Here is a 22,146-nt window from a genome sequence, read left to right as displayed (position 1 = left end):
GGTGAGAGATTCCATCAGGACATTTCTGTTATGGAACAAAGATATCAGGGCCATTGGAATGAAGTAATGCTTGCGGATTAGTGTTGGTCTTTGTGTAGGGATTCTGCGGAACTCCATTACAAGAGGCAAGCTAAAAGACGACGAAGTCAATAGGCCACCACATGATTCTCTTCAGACATGACCATCTGCGAAGTATTTTTCCAGCAATTTAGAACTCTTAGCATGTAATTACCAGTTTAAAAAAATCAAATGCACTTTCTTTGTTGTTAGCATGTATGTAATTAAATTGTATCCTTATCTCTCAATCCGTTAATATGTAATACTTCCACCTTGTGTATATCATTGAAACTAGAGCTAATAAAACTTTTTCATTGTCATATTTGTTTTTCTCAACCCAAAATTAGTAGGAGTTCCCTCATGAAGTGCTCGAAACATTCATAAATTATTTTCTTGTTGCTCAGTGTTTTCAACGTGATTACATTTTACACCAATATGCACTTCAATGTATAAGTTGAGTTGGACTGCCACTAGCACACCTGAAAATGAAACTGCACTATTTCAAAATTGATCATTTTTATTAAATACCATTAATTAAACTTATGACTTTATTATCCAATAATAGTATATTAACTTTAATTACTGTTGTTGTCAGCTTATTGAAATAAACAGACTTCAGAAAGTATTGCTTTTTGTAAGGAGTGTTTAGGAGAGTCGCTGGTCCAGTCTAACTGATTGTGGTTTTTCACAACTTTTTCTACATAATTCTAGGTAATATTGGTGCAGTTCCTGATAGCAGACCATTATTGTTCTTTTCCCTACTTCCTGCCCATTATTAAAATAGATGGCTTGATATTAAGTGTTTTTTGAAGATTTTTGCAAAAGTATTGTACATTAGAGTAGTAACAAATCATGATAAACATTATCTCCTGTCTGACTTGCAGTTTGTATTCTGAAAGGAGCATCAACAGAATATGTAAATTAAATTTATAGAACCTGAAGGCCTAAACATTTACCCCAGCAGGTACCTTTGTATTAGTTGGAAGATTCCGGAATTATGGGAAAAGGAGGAGAATGATCCAGAAAGTAATAAACAAAAGGTAGTCCTGCAATGTCCACGAACAGGGAGCACATTTGATTGTGACTTGGGTCCTATCAAGTAGAGGTGTGCCACAGTTTTGCTGTCTGACACTGTTGTTTTTCTCGATGTATATGTAGATTGGCTACTGATAATGGCAGACGATTCGACAATTTTTTCTTTGCAAAGACAAGTGTCATTATGAAATACATGGAATGTAGTGTAAATGATTTAGCTAATAGGCTACCGGGTAATATTAGCATTCAGACTGACACTTAAGTGCAGCAAAATGCACACCACTGAATCTTGTAGAAACAAACTTTTACAGTCACACGGCGAAAAATTTATCAGCTAAACTGAGCATTTAAAACTCTTAGATACAATAAATGATAATATCTCTTGTAAGTACAACATGCAGGACATGATGCTTAACTGCTTTGCACTTTTCCAGTCCACTATGCCTTACGCTCTCACATTCTGGGAACACACTGTACAGTAACGGAGAACATTCTTAGCCCAGAGTAGGGCAGTCAGAATGCTGGGTGGCTTACATTCGTGAACTTCGTGCAGGGTGTCATTCTCCCATTTTGAAAATCTAGCTCGGCTGCCTCTGTAAATATACACGCTTGTAACATATGTAACAAAAGACTCTGATTCATTTAAAAGGAACTGCCACATTCAGTTGGTGAAGACTAGAAGGAAAATGGTTTGCAAGTGGATAACACTCCTTTAAAACCATCACACAGGAAGGTGCCCACTAATTGGCAAGTCTCATTGTTGAAAGATTTCCAGTAGAACTAAAAACTTTTAGGGGTAAACCCAAGATCATAAAATATAAGTGGCACAATACTCCAGTTCGTTACAGGAATTTCTTACAAAAGTTTAGAGCACTGTACAGCAGCAGATTTCTAATGTAACATTTTTCTTTAATTTATTTTTCAGCTTTCTTTAAATCATTCCATGACCAGGTTGCTTCACCTCACACTGTCCCACAGAATCTGTCAAGTTAAATATTCAGATAAGCAAAGAATGAGCGACCATCCTGTCACTACTAGGTGCTTTGGCACGTGAACCAGATTTCGCAAGAGAGCATCACAAAGTATTCACCAAAAACCCTATGAGATACCACTGTACATTACATACCAACAATGTCAGTCTCATAAGATTAGATATGTAGGTTACACACTGTGGCAAATCCAAAAAACTGTCTCCCTCATCAGACCACATGCTGCAGACCTGTCACTGTGTTATCCTTTGCCAATGACAGACTGGATGTGGCATAGATGGGCACTTACATTACTCAGAAGTGTCAACAACCAAACCCTAGAACCACTTCTTCTCATTGCAGTACATAGCTCCTCAGCTTGCTCCACTCAAGACCTATCCCTGGCCGTACAGGTCCAGTGTTCAGCATTTGAGTACACAGGCTGCTCAGCTGCAGATGTGAACATGCACGAACGTGCACTTTCATCGAGTCGTCAGTCTTCCGAGTGCCTCGATGCAGCCCGCCACGAATTCCTCTCACGTGACGAGCTTTCCATCTCCGAGTAGCACTCGCAACATACATCCTCAATTATCTGCCGGATGTATTGCAAATTCTGTCTTCCACTACAGTTTTTGCCCTCTACAGCTCCCTCTAGCACTACGGAGGTTATCCTGTGGTGTCCTAACGTACGTGCTTCATCCCATCCCTCCTTCTTCTAAGCGTTGTCCAAATATTCCATTCCTTGCTAATTCTCCGGAGAACCTCCTCGTTCCGTACCTTATCGGTCCACCTAATTTTCAGCATTCCTCTGTAGCACCACAACTCAAATGCTTTAATTTCTTCTGTTCCGGTTTTCGCACAGTACGTGTTTCACTATCGTACAATGCTGTGCTCCAAACGTAAATAATCAGAAATTTCTTCATCAGATTAAGTCTATGCTTGATACTAGTGGACTTTTTACCAGTGGTACTCATTAGACTGGTCATTTCATTCAGTATCACGTAAGTCTTCTTCACTCCCACTCAGGATATCAATGTCATCAGCGATTCTTATCACTGATATTCACCTGGAATTTTAATTTTACTTTCGAACCTTTCTTTTAATTTCTATCACATCTTCTTTGATGTACAGTTTTAACAGTAGGGGGCAAAGGACTACATCCCTGTCTTACACCATTCTTAATACGAACACTTCTTTCTTTGTCTACCAGCCTTTTTTTTATGCCCATCCTTGTACCAGGAGGTCTGCGGGACTACGGCCGTTCACTATTGCAAGGAAATGGAACACCTACAGCAGTCCTCCACAATACATGACAACATAAAGACGGCTGCAGGTGTTTCATTTTCTTCCAGCCTTATTGTTTCCTCTTGTCTCTTGTACATTACCCATCTTTCCCTATAGATTACCCCAATTTTTCCCAAAACTTCCAGCATCCTGCACCATTTCACACTATCAAATGCTCCTTCCGGGTCGACAGATCGTACGATTGTGTCTAATATTTTTTTTTTCTTTACTCTTGCTTCCATTATTAACCACAAGACAGGAATTGCCTCTCTGGTGACTTTACATTTCCTAAAGCCAAACTGATCGTCATGTAATATGTGCTCAATTTTCTTTTCCATTCTTCTGTATATTATTCTAGTCACCAACTTGGATCCACAAGCTGTTAAGCTGATTGTGCAATAATTCTTGCACTCGTTGGCTCTTGCAATCTTTGGAATTCTGTGGACGATGTTTCTCTTAAAGTCAGATGTTACATCACCGAACTTATACATTCTATATGTGAATGTGAATAGTCATTTTGTTGCCACTTCCCCCAATGATTTGAGATATTCTGATAGAATTTTATCTATCATTTCTGTCTTATTCGATCTCAAGTCTTCCAAAGCTCTTTTAAATTCTGATTATAATACTGGATACCATCTCTCTTCTATATCAACTAATGTTATTTCTTCTATCACATCATCAGCCAAGTCTTCCCCCTCATAGAGATGTTCAATGTACTCTTTTCACCTATCCATTCTCTCCTCTGCATTTAATAGTGGAATTCCCTTTGCACTCTTAATGTTACTACAATTGCTTTTGATTTCACTGAGGGTTCTTTTGACTTTTCTATATGCTGAGTCAGTCCTTCCAACAATCTTTTTTTTTTCCTTCGATTTCTTCACATTTTTCATGTAGCCATTTTGCCTCAACTTCCCTGCGCTTCCTATTTATTTCACTCCTAAGTGACTTATATTTATTTATTCCTGAATTTTCCTGAACATTTCTGCCTTTCCTTCATTCGTCGATGAACTGAAGTGTTTCTCGTTACATGTAGTTTCTTAACAGTTACCTTCTTCGTACCTATGTTTCTCTTTCCAACTTCTGTAATCGCAATTTTTAGAGATGTCCATTCCTCTTCAACTGTACTGCCTCTGAGCTATTCCTTGTTGCTGTATCTATAGCCTTAGAGAATTTCAAGTGTATCTCATAATTCCTTACTACTTCCGTATCCCATTTCTTTGTGTACTGATTCTTCCTCTCTAGTCTCTTAAACTTCAGCCTATTCTTCACTACTAAATTGTGGTCTGAGTTTATGTCTGCTCCTGGGTATGCCTTACAAAACAATATCTGATTTTGGACTCTCTGCCTGACCATAATGTAATTTAACTGAAATCTTTCCGTATCTCCTCCTCTTGCGATTCCTGAACAAAGTATTCACTACTACTAACTGATATTTACTCCAGAACTCGATTACTCTTTCGCGTCTCTCATTCCTCGCAACAAGCCCACATTCTCCCATAGCCCTTTCTTCTACTACATCCCCTACAACTGCATTCCAGTTCCCCATGACTATTAAATTTTCATCTCAATTTATGTACCGAATTATGTGTTCAATATCCTCATATACTTTCTCTGCCTCTTCGTCGTCAGCTTGCAACATCAGCAAGTGTATCTGAGCTATCGCCCTCGGTGTTTGTTCGTTGTCGATTCAGATGAGAACGATTCTATCATTGAACTGTTCACAATATCTCACTCTCTCCCCTAGCCTCCTATCCACGACAAATCCTAACGTGGTTTTACCATTTTCTGCTGCTGCTGCTGATCTTACCCTATATTCATATGATCAGAAATCCTTGTCTCCTTTCCATTTCACTTCACTGACCCTGTCTATGTCTCGACTGAGCTTTAGTCTTTCCCTTTTCACATTTTCTAGCTTCCCTACCATGTTCTAACTCCCGACAGTCCACACCCTGACTCTTGCTTATTCAATCTTTTTCCCCTAGCAGTCTGGTCCCTTCAATCCCACAAACAAACAAACAATCTTTTTCCCGTGGTCACCTCCACCTTGGTAGTCCCCTCGCAGAGATCCCAATGGGGGAATAGTCCAGAATCTTTTGCCAATGGAGAGATTATTATGACGCTTTTTTCAATTACAAGCAACATGTCCTGTGTACATATTGTGTCTTTAATGCAGTGGTTTAAATTGCCTTCTGCATCCTCATGGTGTTGATCATTGCTGATTCTTTGACCTTTAGCGGCAGTTTCCCACCGCAAGGGCAAGAGAGTGCCCTGAACCTCTGTCCACTCCTTCGCCATCTTTGACAAGGCCAGTGGCTGAATGACGGTGACGTCCTGTGCCGAAAGTCTTCAGCCATCATTGCTGATGATTTTTATTCTAAATTTAAGCAGTGGTAGGGTTTGAACCTGGGACCAATGACATTTTGATTACTAATCAAAGACGCTAGTACTCCTACACCAGGGGGATGAGTATATACTCAGTAAATTTAGTGTTTGAGGCACAGCTCTACGTGACCCTGAATGCAATGGCATGAGTGAGGTGACTGAGGTGGGAGGTTCTGCAATCCTAGTACAACCTTTTTATGCTACAGGGGCTAGGCAAAGTGATATTGTCTGCTGGATACTAGGGCAACCAGAAACTCGTGGGAATGTGACCTACAGGCAGATGATGGAGACCCATACACAAATAAGGATTCTGCTATTCCACTAGGCCTACATGCTATTATTTCACGTCTTAGTGGATGCTGTCATGTTATCAGTTCACATGTGAATGGGAGAATGAGTTACTGGAGACACAAAACAACAAGCTATGCCAAGCAAAGACTCACTGTCATTCGAACTGCTCCGATAGAAATAACTTGCACAGACGAGAGTCAAGGGAAATATTCAGTGTGAGCTGCCAGCTTTGACCTGTGACAAATTATAGATGCTGTCACGTTACCTTTTGGTGCATATATGCAGAGTTTTGTTGTTAGTTGATGAAGCTGATGTATATGAAGTAAAAAAAAAAAAGAAGAAGAAAAACTGGTTGTGGCGACAGATTGATCTGTATCTTACCTCGAGGTATAGATTCAGGTTGGAAGGTGACAATTTGGCTGTCAGTTGGTGAAGCCAACAAATGTGAACTAAAAACGCTTGTTTATGGTGTCAGACTGACCTGTAACTTACACCATTTGAAAAAATTGCCACCAATGTCACATTATAATCACCATGTTGTATATGGCATGTTTCACATGTTTACTACGTCAGTGGTCAAACTCACAGACTGTGTGGAATATTCCTCTTTATTCCACATAAGAGATTAAGGACAGAGTACAGTCCTATAATACATGGCCAACACTTTGGGCCATGTCTCCTTCAGTACGCCCTGCCATAATTGCATTCTACGTTCAGAAAAGAATGCAATAATTTGTCTACATAGTCTTCTGCTCCACCTTCAGGAAATGAGCTGAGCATGACAAAAGTTTTCAAGTTTTGCAGTTTACCTACATTCTTGTGCACCTTAAAGGAACAGCAGCCATGAGAAAATCTACAGAAAACTATAAAGGACTTGAATGGGAAGAAGTGGGAAATTAATAAAAAAATTAAAAAAGCCCACAACTGCTTGCAACAGTAACATTCAGTATCTAAACTGGCATCACAGCGTAAGCAAAGATTACTAACATTAGTCGACCAACAAGATTTCATGCTGTTACTTCAGGGTGTATTTACTATGGTTTTTTTTTTTCATTTATTCATACAGGGATAATGACACAACGTTATAAGATTTGTCAAGATAACACAAAGAAAATAAATAGCCCAAAATATACATAAATACACAATATATAAGTACGCTTTCTACAACAGATGATCAGTCACAGCCTTGAAGGAACGACACTGCGATCTGCCTGCAACGATTTAGGACAAACCAAAGCAACTCTAAATCACCATGGCTGGACAGAAGAAATTCCATCCTCCTGAATATGAGGTCAGTGTCTTAACAACTGCACCGCATCATTTTCTTGGTCTCTACTGTACAATGTTCTTTGATTAGATGTTATGGCATTGCAATGACAGACCAGGGAAAAATATAATAATACTCCGTAAGTAAGATGCATTGAAAATCATTTAGTGAAATAATCTAGCACTGCTATGGAAAAAATAGGATGTAATCTACTCTATCGAACATAATAGCTACTGTAAACTCACGCTATCATTTCTCTATCTCTGTTTTTTTACAATAACCATCCTATTTTGTTTTCTCTTCACGGGTCTTACATATTTATCAATCCCTCCTTAAAATTTTTTTGCCGGTCAATGTGCTAAAATGTCATTTCTGCAGCTTGCACAGTTCTTACGTGTTTTTTTAGTAAGTAAAAAACAGTTCTCAGTCAAATTCTCTACTTTAGGGATGGATATAATATTATATTTACTGCTAATCCAGTATTAAAAAACACCTGTTCAAATTTGGGGAGGCTAACACAAAAAGTAAACTATGAAGTCGAACTGATGGTCTCTAGAGAAACGAACCGAATTCTTTTAAACACAACTAAAAGAAAAAGAAAAGAAACATAAACAACGAGAGAGGGGAGAGGAAACGATACCCGGCTTGTGTGGGTATTACTGTAAGCACTTTTACGTAGCCGTTAATTTATATCACGTGATGAACGGCCTTCGTCTCATTTTCTGATAAATACAAACACGGGACTTTTTTTTCACTTTTACTTATAACTTTGTTTACGATCACTGCGTTTACAACAAAAATATTTAGCTGTGACGCCTACACTGATGAAGCGTGGTCAGTAGCTGTAAACGATACAATTCTTCATAACACGGATGTCTGACGCAATATTAAATAGCATAAATAAGGAACTCCTGCATTACTTACAGCCACTCATTGTTAACGGTAAAACTGTTCCTTTACAACACCACGACGCGACATCCGAAAGACATTCGTCCTAAACACAGTGTTTGTTTGCAACTCGCCATAAGCCACATTCAGCGATACTGCGTGTCCACATTGCGGAATGTCGATTAAATTGTCTGAAAAATGTGTTTGTAATAATCTTGCTTTAAAACAAAAATTATAGTGCAGTAACTGTAATATCGGATTTATGTCTCAAACAAATTTTTAATACTATTAGGTTACTATATCAAGAAGCTATTGTCATTGGCAGCGATATTACGCAACGTTGGTGGCGACGAAAATAATCGTTTGTCATCAGCTGATCGCTTGCAAGTGATTCAAATTTCTACGCAAGATGACGCATATTTTTGTAAACAGTTTTTAGAATCTAATTAGTAATGGAAACCGTATCTGTTGTGTTGCTTTGATGACATGTTGATCTTAGTGAGGAATCTTAACAGTCTACGAAGCGTATATATGTTATTGACAGTTGTACTCCTGTACATAGAACAAATGTGAGATGTGCGATATACAGAAATTGGTGAATTTATTGCGCGAGAATGTTGATGCTATCAGCAGTGGACGTAGTTTATTGGTTCTCACAGTTCCAGTGCTACAAAAAATGAATGAGTCGTTTGTTCTTATAAACGAACAGGCACCAAATCCCAAGGATGCTGCGGTCCAGGTAGGAATGATGACAGCTAATAAATAACTGCAAAGAACTGTGAAAATGATCATTGTGCTCAAGAGAGGTATTGGTAAACTAACATAACCAAGTGTATATGCAGATGAGGTACATATTTCATGAGATTCACGCCAAAAATGATAGCAGTCATCACTTTGTTGGTATAATACTGCTCAACAATCGACAGTATATTATGTAGATGAAAAATTTAATGATCCTAAGGAGAATTTTAACCAGCAATGTCGCTTGTTCAATATGATGGAAATGTGCCGTAAAGCTAAAGTTAATAATATCGAAAAGTACTAGATTTAGACAAAGAATTTTGATCGGACAACCCACTTATAATAAAGAAAACAGTATTCTTATCGTATGAAAGAAAATTATTTGCAAGTGATAGCCTAATACCTTTCTTGTTTGCGTTGCCTGATTTGTTTATATGTTATAATTTCGTATTTGGCACATATATGTACGGGGTTGTTGTTTTTTTAGTGAACTTGACTGTCAGTATCCTACAGGCGCAAGACTAGAATATAGTTCACATATTTCTTAATAACGACACTTCAAATTTTGCAAATCGGTGGGTGATTAAATTATTTGGCAGCACAGCAAACTCTAACAATGCCAAATCCCTGACAGAATAATAACAATATGAATCAGAAGAGAGGTACACATAGCTAAAAGTGACAGAGTAGGGTATGGCGAGACGAAAGAGATGAGCATTTCAGGGCGAGTGCAGCATTCTCCATAAGCTAAATCAGAAAGAATATTAAACAGCCATGGATCACGAGAGGGATTCAAGCCTCTTGTGAAGGGAAAAGGGATATGTATCTGTTGCAAAGAACAAGTAGAGACCCTGCAATTGTTGCACACTACAAAAACTACTCAAAATTACTAAGAAAAGTTATCAAAAATTCAAGGAACATGAACATAATGTCAGAAATTAATATTTCCGACAACAGAATTGAACTGAATGGAAGGGCTACAAGTAGCAAATACATTTAATAATTAATTCTTAAGTATAGTAAAAAATATAGGGTCAAACAGTTCAAGAGAAAAGTCACAGCAGTATATTAGGAAAGCAACTCTCATAAAACTCAATTATGTAAATGTACCACTGACTTCGCCTTCTGAAATCAAGAAATTGATGTATTCTCTCAAAAACAAAAGCTGGTCTGGTTTTGGTGGTGTCTCCAATAGAGTACTAAAGATTTGATCCCATGCAATAAGCACTGCCTTATTTGAAATATATGTAATGTGTCACTAGCTGAAGGCATTTTTCCAGAGAGATTGAAATACGCCATTGTCAAATCTCTCTTAAAGGAAGGCGATAGGGGAGATGTCAATAACTACTGACTTGTTTTGCTGCTGTCATCATTTTCAAAAATTTTTGGGAATGTGTTGATTTCTAGGATAGTATATCACCAGAGCAACAATAATATCCTCAGCAAATAACAGTTTTTCCTTTTAGAAGGGTCACTCTTGTGAGAATGCCATGTATGTGTTCACTCACTAAGTTTTACAAGCATTAAATAACAAAGTGGTGCTGGTTGGTATATCCTGCGACCTGTCTAAGGCATTTGACAGTGTAAATCACAATATTCTCCTAGATAAACTGAAGTTTTATTGGGCTGATGGTATAGGCAACAGTGTATAATGTCATATGTAACTAAAAGGTGCACTTAATAATTGAACCAATCTAGTTTGGGAACATTATTCTTACTTGGGAGGAATAATGTATGGGGTTCCCCAAGGCTCAGTCTAAGTCCACTATTGTTCCTCATATATGTTAACAATTTTCCATCTAATGTACAACAAGCAGAATTAGTTCTTTTTGTTGAGAACACTAGTACTGTAATCAGTACAAACACACATACAGCAACGGAGCAAACAGTAAACAATGTTCTTAAAAATATCATTGACTGGTTTTCTGCAAATGGTCTCACCCATAATTGTAAATAGGCACAATGTGTTCATTTATGCACATTTAGGGGTACTACACCAATAATAAATGTAACACATAGCGAGGAAATAATTAATGGGCGGAAAGTTCAAAATTCTTAGGTGTTGATACAGATAACAATTTAAATTGGAAAAAGCACATTTTGGAACTCTTGAAACAACTTAGTTCAATCATATTTGCACTCAGGATCATTGCAGAGCTTGGGAAGAGACAAATAAGGATGGTTACATATTTTGCATTCATTCATCTTTAATAAAGAAAATCTTCATTCCACAAAAATGTGCTGTAAGAATATGTGGTGCTCACCTGTGATCATCTTATAGACATCCGTTTAAGGAGTTGGGCATTCTGATAACTGCTTCACAGTACATTTATTCCCCCACGAAGTTTGTTTCAAGTAATCGTTTACAAATCTAAAGGAACAATGATGTACATAATTACAATATCAGAAGGAAAAATGGCATTCATTACTCCAAAGTTGTCTTTAGCACGAAAAAAGGGTGCACAATGCTGCAACTAAAATTTTTGATGACTTATCTAGCAATATAAAATGTCTGACAGATGTCCAGTAAAACTTTAAAACAAACTGAAAAAAAGTTTGCCCTCAATAACTTTTTCTTTTCCATAGAATTATTATTATTATTATTATTGTTGTTGTTGTTATTGTTGTGTGTAAAAGATGGTGGGTAGGAATTGCTGAGTGCAAAAATTTTTTTTTTTTTTTTTTTTAAATGTTCAGTGTGTAACCATATTTACAAATTAATTTGCAATGTGAATGTAAAATGACTGATTCTACATTTTTACGATTTATCACATGTATGAAGTGAAGAAAATGAAATGAAATGTCGTGTGGCTAGGGCCTCCCGTCGGGTAGACCGTTCGCCTGGTGCAAGTCTTTCGAGTTGACGCCACTTCGGTGACCTGCGCGTCGATGGGGATGAAAAGATGATGATTAGGACAACACAACACCCAGTCCCTGAGCGGAGAAAATCTCCGATCCAGCCGGGAATCGAACCCGGGCCCTTAGGATTGACATTCCGTCACGCTGACCACTCAGCTACCGGGGGCGGACTATGAAGTGAAGAGAAAAAACTAGAAGGAAGATCCATTAAACATATTACTAGATGGAAAAAGGATAAAACACAAAAACTCATTTAAGTTTAAAGACAGAATGGAACCTGTACAGAAGAAATAAGGAACAGGACTCTATGAGAAAGAGAGCATTTGAAAAGGTGAAACAGTTACTAACATCTAGAAGAATTCCAATGAGCCGAGGAAAGGATTTTCTGCATGTTATGTGTAGAGTATAGTGTTATATAGCAGTAAATCACAGACAGTTAAAAAGGAAGAAGAAAAATATTTAGAAAGTTTTTAAATGTGGCTGTGGAGAAGAAGGCTTAAATTGAAGTGGACAGACAGACTAAAGAATGAAGAAAACTGGGGAAGATAGAAGATTATTTGGAAGTGATCAGGAAGAGGAAAAAAATCTTTTCCGGGGTACATACTGCGTAACAATTGCCTGCTGCGTATAATTATAGAGGGAAAAGTGGAAGGAAAGAGAAGAAGTGGTAGGAAGAGAACTGTAATGATGGATGACATTGGAAGAGGACAAGCGTACAAGCAGATAAAGGAAGACGACACGATACCTGTCATAAGACAGGTAGGGCTACATTAAAGAAGAAACTATTCACCTGGGAAGGGGTGCTGAGTCGGAGACAGGCACAGGAGGTAAACTGCCTGCCACTCAGTAACTTCTTGTGTGTGCTGAGCAGCGAACTGCCTAAGTCTCATTGTTGATAGAAAAATCTTTTATTTTCTACTTTCTCTCTTCAGTACATTTTTACTATTGAAACAAGCCAACTTCCTGTGCACTCTCTCGCTCTCGCTGCCATTAACTGACATTTACAGGCCATCGGAAGTGTGAGGATATTCCCACGATGTTATTTCAGTCAATTGTGAGCAGAGAAACTATACATCGACCGTGAACTAGCCGCAGTAAATGCTACTCCTACTTGTGTCAACGTTTGTGCCTCAGCAGAGAGGAAAGGCTTAGAGTGTTACAGTCTCTCGAAATCCCACCTCCGAATACGAGAATACAAAAGTCACAGTTTGTACGTACCTGCGATAGGGCTCAAAGTAGTACACGAGTGGTAAAATTTCAAACATAAAATACACTTAATAAGACAGTAAAGACGAAAATACGATACTGACATATTCCATATTTACGGTGGAAACTGTACAACTGAATTGCTACGAATGAGGCAGACCTGTAGGGTTGAGAAAAAACTCGAGCTTCGGGAAAGTTGGACGATCAAAAATGGCACAACTTGTGAGGCGGCAGTCGTGACAGAATTTAGTACGCTCTCGGACTCAAATATAATGACACTGTCATGATATATGTGGTATTGGCCAGAAGGATCTCACGGTATTATCTGTTCGGGATTTAATCTGTTTAAACAACTCACTCAGTGCCTAGCTTTTGCAGCCCTCGGACAGGTTAATAGTCTCAGCAAGGGGGAATTTTGACGTAACAAATGTGGCAACATTGTACAACATTTCCGGGAAGAATTGGAGCACAAAATATTGTGGTGAGTGTATTGGCCACCAGTTGTGGCATGTTTGTAGCAGGCTTTTGCATACTGTGTTTCTGGGTAAGGCGGAAGAGGGCACACGCTGTGGATGTGCCGACACAAGAGTTACCGGTAGAGCAGTTGACCGGCATTGGTTTACGGCACCACTTGCAGGCAGGCAGATGTGGCCTGGCAGGCACAGTGTAGAAGTGTGAACTAATCGAGCCAGTACAGGGCACTGACACATTTTGAAGAACGCGTGCGGTGCAGTTACAACAGCGCTTAGGGACCTGCGTGTTGCTGTTGTGGTCTTCAGTCCTGAGACTGGTTTGATGCAGCTCTCCATGCTACTCTATCCTGTGCAAGCTTCTTCATCTCCAAGTACCTATTGCACCCTACATCGTTCGGAATCTGCTTAGTGTATTCATCTCTTGGTCTCCCTCTACAATTTTTACCCTCCACGCTGCCCTCCAGTACTAAATTGGTGATCCCTCGATGCCTCAGAATGTGTCCTACCAACCGATCCCTTCTTCTAGTCAAGTTGTACCACAAACTCCTCTTCTCCCCAATTCTATTCAATACCTCCTCATTAGTTATGTGATCTACCCATCTAATCTTCAGCATTCTTTTGTAGCACCACATTTCAGTAGCTTCTATTCTCTTCTTGTCTAAACTATTTATCATCCATGTTTCACTTCCATACATGGCTACACTCCATACAAATACTTTCAGAAACGACTTCCTGACACTTAAATCTATACTCGATGTTAACAAATTTTTCTTCTTCAGAAATGCTTTCCTTGCCATTGCCAGTCTACATTTTATATCTTCTCTACTTCGACCATCATCAGTTATTTTGCTCCCCAAATAGCAAAACTCCTTTACTACTTTAAGTGTCTCATTTCCTAATCTAATTCCCTCAGCATCACCCAGCTTAATTCGACTACATTCCATTATCCTCGTTTTGCTTTTGTTGATGTTCATCTTATACCCTCCTTTCAAGACACTGTCCATTCCGTTCAACTGCTCTTCCAAGTCCTTTGCTGTCTCTGACTGAATTACAATGTCATCGGTGAATCTCAAAGTTTTTATTTCTTCTCCGTGGATTTTCTTTCGTTTCCTTTAGTGCTTGCTGAATATACAGATTGAATAGCATCGGGGAGAGGCTACAACCCTGTCTCACTCCCTTCCCAACGACTGCTTCCCTTTCATGTCCCTCGACTCTTATAACTGCCATCTGCTTTCTGTACAAATTATAAATAGCCTTTCGCTCCCAGTATTTTACCCCTGCCACCTTCAGGATTTGAAAGAGAGTATTCCAGCCAACATTCTGCGTGTAGGGCTGAGGAAAGCTGATGTCGTAATTGTTAAAGAGTACCCCTCCCGTCCCTTCCAGAGGATCTTGGTCAGTGGCATAAGGAAGAGACGTATAAATGAGCCCGGAGGCTCAAAGGGGCAGCTGTATTGCCATTCTGTCCCTGTCTAGAACCAGAGAGAACGACAATTGTTTAAGTCGCAGGCCAATCACGACGACCTCCAGGTGACGGATATCGGCGGCCGACTGGCTCACCGAAACTGCCACTGAGTGAGGTGGCGCAGTGGGTAACACACTGGACTCGCATTCGGGAGGACGATGGTTCAATCCCGCGTCCAGTCATCCTGATTCAGGTTTTCCGTGATTTCCCTAAATCGCTCCAGGCAAATGCCGGGATGGTTCCTTTGAAAGGGCACGGTCGACTTCCTTCTCCGTCCTTCCCTAATCCGATGAGACCGATGACCTTGCTGTCTGGTCTCCTTCCCCAAACAACCCAACCCCGAAATTGCCACTGTAGGTGTGGCAGGCCTGCCCGCACCATTGCGAGGAGCGAGAGGGCTGCTAGCCTACACGCTCTGGGTGATCTTGTCTGGCAGACTTTAAGCTGCCATTCGCAGGGATGGTGCTGGGGTGCCAACTTGCAGCCTCTCGATTGCAGAGCTGACTGCGTTCGCTTCTTTACCGACGAAGCAACATCTATCGGAACTGGTATCGTCAGTCTACGTTATCGTCATCTGTGGACCAGAGACAATCCTCGGGGAATGGTCGATGTGTCTCATCGACAACAGGTCAGCGTCGACATGTCAGGGATTTCGGGGACCACATATTTGGACCGGTTATCCTTCCACAACGCCTCGTACCTGGAGTTCCTGTGGAATACTCTGCCTGTCCTGCTCGGGAATGTTCCTCTGGCAGTACCAGAGAATAGCTCATTTACTCCTTGGCGTCATCTTTCCTGGACGGTGGGTAGGACACAGAGGTGTTGTAGCGTGGCCTACTAGATCGTTGGACTTAAATGCCCAGGATTTTTACCTGTTGGGGAATCTGAAAAGCATTCTATATGCTGAACCAGTTCCCGATGCGCGGACTTTTCGAAAGCACGTTTGCGACGCCTGTGACACTATTCGGAGGGATGCCGGAACGTGCAAAAGAGTGTGGCAATCTGCGATGTGACGCAAATATGTGCATTGCATCGTGTGGAGGCCACTTTGAACATCTGTCGTGACGTGGATGCGATGCAGCTCTGTACCGTGTTCTGGGCCGATCTGTTGTCGTTGCACAGACACCGGCCATTTCCAGAAAATGTTCGTAGGATGTTTTTTCCTCCATTTTCAGTCATGAATCCGTTCCTGCAGTTTTGTTAATGTTCACCTTGTAAATCATTCTTATCCATATTTTTTTAGGTGTGTGTCAATAGACTCAGACTGTGATCTTCTTCACATTAGAGCTCCTGGTTTTTTCTTTACTGAGATTAAGAAGCATGAATCTTCCAGAATTTCCCTATTTTCAGATATTTCAATGATCAGCTTAAAAATATAGTCGTGTGTTTCATCACCTGATCACTTAGACGCTATCGTGTCTTCACGTACTTCGTCACATCCTTTAATTCTCTTACAGCCTTAAGAACTCTTCTTTTAAGAGGGGAAACCTGAGCTGGTCAGATGCTATGCTATACTATGCTATTTTTGTTTTCAAGATCCTTTATCTCTGCTGGCTTCTTGCAGGATTTTTGTATGCATTACTTCCATCTTTCGTCCACTTATTTGCTTTCGAATATCAGTTTCGGCTGAAGGGCACATTGGCTGTGACTCCTCCGTTGCTCGTTGATGACAGCAATTCATTATTGTTGTTTGTAAGCCAATGAGGTGGTACTATACAGTAGCTGACGAGAATTGCTAATTCTGATGACTCGTTTGGCAGAAGATGCGAATGGAGTAACTTTCGTTTTTGACACAGAGAGTGTGAGATTGGTAATCGTCGATTTAGCTGTCACGGAATGTGAGGTTTAGGTACTGGTTTTTATAATTTTTTTTCTCATATCGTATGTCTCGCAGTACGATAGTATTTCGGCTCAGTGGTACAGTGCCGAACTACAAATCCGAATATCTCAGGTTCGATTGCTGGCGAATCCTAGGACTTCTATCCGGCACTTTTCACTTCTTTCACCTCTGGCAACGTTTGTCGACGTGGAAAATGCCAAGTTGCACCACGTCACACTGCAGGCCCCTATAGCTGGCTGGGTTGATTCAGTTGAAAACAATATTCGCATTGATGAGTGCTTTCTTCCCTTTTCTTGGGATATTGTTTTGTGTTCCAATGTTATAGTCTGGTTATTACTTCACAAAGTCAACGAGTGGAGGAAAACCAGCTGTGGTGACTGATCTACAACATAGCCTGACGATCGTTTCAAAAACTTAGTGGAGTGTTTTCAGAATGTCCCAGTTTCTGAGGTGGTGGTTAGACAGGAACATACAGAATATTCTATTTTATATTACTGCATTCTGCACAATGTATGAGGGTGGTCTTGTAAGTCTGATAAATTACTGTGAAAGAATTGAACACTTTTATTGCACTTTCACAGATGGTAAGCCTGAGTATTCAAAGATCCTAGAAAGAATTTCGACAATGTACTGTGTACACTTCATTGTCGGCAGTTGTCTAAATTGTCAGTACGTTGACTGCTATCGAAAATGGAGTTTCGTGCTGCTATTAAACATTTTCATTTGAAGGGTTAGACTGCAGCACAAATGAAAACAGAGTTAGTGAAGTTTCCACAGACTCTGCACTGTCTCTGAAAGCAGTTTACTTTTGGATTAACGAATTTAAATGTGGTCGGACAAGCACCGAAGACGAAGCACTCTACAGCCGTCCGGTGAAGGTTACTACAGAGGAAACCACTGAAAAAATCTACAATACAGTAATGCCAGAAAGATCGCCGGATAAAAATTTGGGATATTGCCAAGACTGTAGGCATCTCGACTGAGCGAGTGCACTATACACCGTGCAGAAAACTGGCTACGAAGAAGCTGTGTGCGAGGTGGGTGCTGCGACTGCTCGGTCTGCCGGAAGCACGTCCGCCGCAGTATTTTGACAGAATGTGTGGCAGTGTTTAATGGCGATTCGCAAGACTTTTTGTGCCGTTTTGTGACCTCTGATGAAACCTGGATCCACCATGACACACCGGAGTCAAAACTCCAGTTAAAACAGTGAACAGAGTTACGGTATATTGATAATTTTTACTTATGGACCGTCTGACAACAACTGAATAAAACACAATTAATACATAGGCATGCCATGCAGCAATTTTGAAACAAGATATAAAGAACATATCAGATGTTGGAAGTATGAAACAAACCGTTCCACATTTGCAGAGCATTTGAAACACTATAACCATCATCCTACAAACATGAAACAAGAAATGGAAATAATGAGAATAAGCAACCATGACAAACATCTTATACAAATGCAAGAAAACTTCCACATCCAGAAAGCCATAGCAGAAAACAAATATGTGATAAATAAACAAACACACGTCAGCACATGCTCCCTACTACACTTAATAAAGGAAATGATAACATAAAACAAAAAAAACACTTCCCCACACCATCTGGACACACACACACACACATACACGAACAGACCACAGATACTTCAATAATTACACTCATAAGTTTGGCAATAACATTCGATCTTTGGCAAAAACATTTGACAGTCGGCAACAGAAACCAAAACATTGCACTAAAACAAGCATTCAGTTCATAGTGCTGTGGAATGTGGGGAAAAAAACCCGCAAATTGGCGTTCATAAGAAGAAGAACAACACCAAAAATGCAACAGGATCGTAATATGTAAGAAATTGTCCATGCAACCTGTAAGTAGAGTTCAAAACATTACTACTAAATAGGAAATACCAACCACCAGAACTGTTTATAACCTAAGGCACAGAGACAAAAAAGTAAATTAAATAGCTAACATGTGTACATATTCCAGGCCACTGATGATGCCTTGCAGAAAATTGTGTTTTATTCAGTTGCTGTCAGACAGTCCATAAGTAAAAAATTATCAATATACCGTGATATTACACACAACTGAGGAAGACAGGACTACAAAAGTTGAAGATGTCAGGAAACAGAGGCTGGCGAAAGTGCAACGAAGACTGCAGAGACCGTCTTGTCAGCCAGTAAGGTGGAGGACAATGTTTTTTGGGTTTCTCGAGGAATAATCCTCGTAGATTATTTGGAAAAGGGCAGAACCGTAACTGGACCCCGCAGTACCGTCCAGAGATTGCGATGCCACACCAAATTCTGTAACACGTATAGAAGCGCAGACGTTAGCGAGGTCTCCCTGCAATCTACAATGAGCTGTGGGAGATGATCCCGAAGATCGAGCCTCCACCCTCAGAAGAACGGCACCCCCGCACCAGAGGTCAGTGCCGAGACGAGTGCGGAAACTAGCTGCCCGAGTTTGTGAGTTCGTCGGAGGAGGTGGTGTACGGCTGACAAGTTGTTGGAGTTTCAGATGAGCTCATAGTGTGGTGTAAGTTGAACATTGTACCTCAACATAGCTTTCAATTGGCTCCTCATCCACAGTAGCCACAGTGACTTATTCCTGCTCCCTAACTTGAAACTTCTGCTTGCAGCGAAGAAATTTTCATGAAGTCGGGAAGTGATAGTTGGAATCAACAAGTATTTTGCAGAATCTGATAGAACCTAGTTTTCCAGTGGGATGACAAAAGTGTAGGACTGCTGGACTGAGTGTATATTGCAGTGTTACGTGGCTTTATACTTAATTACAGACTTACTATTTTATCAGTTGATTTGTTTTCACCACATAACACCCGCTGTTTACGTCCTCCTTCGTTGCTGAGCAATGTATCACTTTTCGTTCTGACACCGCAACCCTTCCTTTCCTATATCTTTACTACTCTTTATCTATATAAATGGTGAACTATTGGTTTTGCCGTTTAACAATTTTTTAATAACTGTGGAAGTATTACAGGCATCGGGTCCCACCTAATGTGTCACCTGCCTATACGTTTTACACGTACCTTTCCAGACTCGATCGATCTGTTTACAGAGAGAAAGCAGAATATCTCTTCCTTTGGCGTCGTCCGACAATGTCCTAGGAAGCTCGACACCCTCGCGGCCCGGTCTCTTCCGTGGCTCGCAGTAGTTTGCAGTATTCGTTTTATTCCTGCCCACTTGCCGTTATGTCGAACTTTCGTTGTGATCGTCGAGCAAAGTCTTCCACGTTATCTGCAACCTAAATAAATTTTCTTCCCACAGTATTTCTGAAAACCCAAAAACAAACTTAAAGAACATAATAATAATAACTGTTCTTACAATTATTTGTGTAAGTCTTTGTCGATTTAATGAGGGGTGGGGACAGGCCTAAGCCTTGTAATACCACACAATGTAACAATATTATGAGAAGGAAAGTTGCTACTCACCGTATAGTGGAGATGCTGAGTCGCAGATAGGCACAACAAAAAGACTCTCACAATTATAGCTTTCAGCCATTAAGACCGTTGTCAACAATAGACACACACACTCGCACAAACACACGACTGCAGTCCCAGGCAACTGCAACCACACTGCGAGCAGCAGCACCAGTGCACGATGGGAGTGGCAACTGGGGGGGCAGGGGGGGGGGCGGAGTATGGTGGGGGTGGTGGACAGTGAAGTGCTGCAGGTGAGACAGAAGGCAGGGCAATGGTCGTGAGGAGGTCGGGTGAGTGCTGAAAAGAGAGAAATAAAAAGACTGGGTGTGGTGGTGCAATGGAGGCTGTGTAGTGCCAGAATAGGAACAGAGGAGGGGCCGGGTGGGTGAGGACAGTGACTGACGAAGGTCGAGGGTGGGAGGGTTACGGGAATGTAGGATGTATTGCAGGGAAAGTTCCCACATGTGCAATTTAGAAAAGCCGCTGTCGTTTTTATTTCCCATTTGCCACATGCAAGAATACGTTCCGAGTGAGTCCGTACTTCAGGAGACAGTAAGGTTGACGCGGAGTTCTCTCGCAGGTGCCGGCAGACGCCATCGTGGAGCAGAGGCTGCTGGATGACCTCACCTTCCTGCTGCGGCTCGTGCGAAGGACTCCGGGCCTGCGTCTCGTCAGCAGCGGCGCCTGCCACCCGGGGGAGGAGCCGCGGTCGCCGGCCGTCAGTGTCGAGCACTTCCACTCCCTGCGTCACCTCGTCTTGCACAAGGTTCGTAAAAAAGCCGTGGCGCACAGCCCCGTGCGTCCCGCGACCCCTACGCGTGTCAAATTATGAGGAGGTAGAACAGTGGGTAGAACACGTGAGGCAATACTGACCCTACGACTTATCTTAGAAGAAAGATTAAGGAAAGGCAAACCTACGTTTCTAGCATTTGTAGACCTTGAGAAAGCTTTTGACAGTGTTGACTGGAATACTCTCTTTCAAATTCTGAAGGAGGCAGGGGTAAAATACAGGGAGCGGAAGGCTATTTAGAATTTGTACAGAAACCAGATGGCAGTTATAAGAGTCGAGGGGCCCGAAAGGGAAGCAGTGGTTGGGAAGGGAGTGAGACAGGGTTGTAGCCTCTCCCCAATGCTATTCAATCTGTATATTGAGCAAGCAATAAAGGAAACAAAAGAAGAGTTTGGAGTAGGTATTACCATCCATGGAAAAGAAATAAAAACTTTGAGGTTTGCCGATGACAGAGACAGCAAAGGACTTGGAAGAGCAGTTGAATGGAATGTACAGTGTCTTGAAAGGAGGATGTAAGATGAACATCAACAAAAGCAAAACGAGGATAATGGAATGTAGTCGAATTAAATCGGGTGATGCTGAGGGAATTAGATTAGGAAATGAGGCACTTAAAGTAGTAAAGGAGTTTTGGTATTGGGGGAGCAAAATAACTGATGATGGTCGATGTAGAAAGGATATAAAATGTAGACTGCCAATGGCGAGGAAGGCACTTCTGAAGAAGAGAAATTTGTTAACATCGAGTATTGATTTAAGTGTCAGGAAGTCGTTTCTGAAAGTATTTGTATGGAAGTGAAACATGGACAATAACTAGTATGGAGAAGAAGAGAATAGAAGCTTTCGAAATGTGGTGCTACAGAAGAATGCTGAAGATTAGATGGGTAGATCACATAACTAATGAGGAGGTATTGAATAGAATTGGGGAGAAGAGGAGTTTGTGGCACAACTTGACTAAAAGAAGGAATCGGTTGGTAGGACATGTTCTGAGGCATCAAGGGATCACCAATTTAGTATTGGAGGGCAGCGTGGAGGGTAAAAATTGTAGAGGGAGACCAAGAGATGAATACACTAAGCAGATTCAGAAGGATGTAGGTACTGCGAGATGAAGAAGCTTGCACAGGATAGAGTAGCATGGAGAGCTGCATCAAACCAGTCTAAGGA

The 22,146-nt window shown here is 40.8% G+C and overlaps 2 protein-coding genes across 3 annotated transcripts in view; one reads left to right on the top strand and one right to left on the bottom strand.

Annotated features, from left to right (window-relative positions):
- The window catches only part of LOC126428467 (PHD finger protein 14), a 187,096-nt gene extending 178,749 nt beyond the window's left edge, over window positions 1-8,347 (bottom strand). For both annotated transcript variants that reach the window (XM_050090401.1, XM_050090402.1), the window contains exon 1: window positions 8,212-8,347. In XM_050090401.1, coding sequence (XP_049946358.1) covers window positions 8,212-8,221 — 10 coding nt within the window. In that variant the 5' untranslated portion in view covers window positions 8,222-8,347. The remainder of the gene's footprint in view (window positions 1-8,211) is intronic.
- Window positions 8,348-8,551: 204 nt separating this feature from the next.
- The window catches only part of LOC126428465 (serine/threonine-protein kinase 11-interacting protein), a 294,026-nt gene continuing 280,431 nt past the window's right edge, over window positions 8,552-22,146 (top strand). Inside the window, exons 1-2 of the mRNA XM_050090398.1 lie at window positions 8,552-8,914; window positions 20,779-20,964. Coding sequence (XP_049946355.1) covers window positions 8,750-8,914; window positions 20,779-20,964 — 351 coding nt within the window. The 5' untranslated portion in view covers window positions 8,552-8,749. The remainder of the gene's footprint in view (window positions 8,915-20,778; window positions 20,965-22,146) is intronic.

The sequence above is a fragment of the Schistocerca serialis genome, chromosome 12, assembly GCF_023864345.2.
Source record: "Schistocerca serialis cubense isolate TAMUIC-IGC-003099 chromosome 12, iqSchSeri2.2, whole genome shotgun sequence".
NCBI classification, from domain to species: domain Eukaryota; kingdom Metazoa; phylum Arthropoda; class Insecta; order Orthoptera; family Acrididae; genus Schistocerca; species Schistocerca serialis.
Note: the sequence above shows the minus strand (reverse complement) of the source record. Positions and strands in the feature narration are given on the sequence as shown.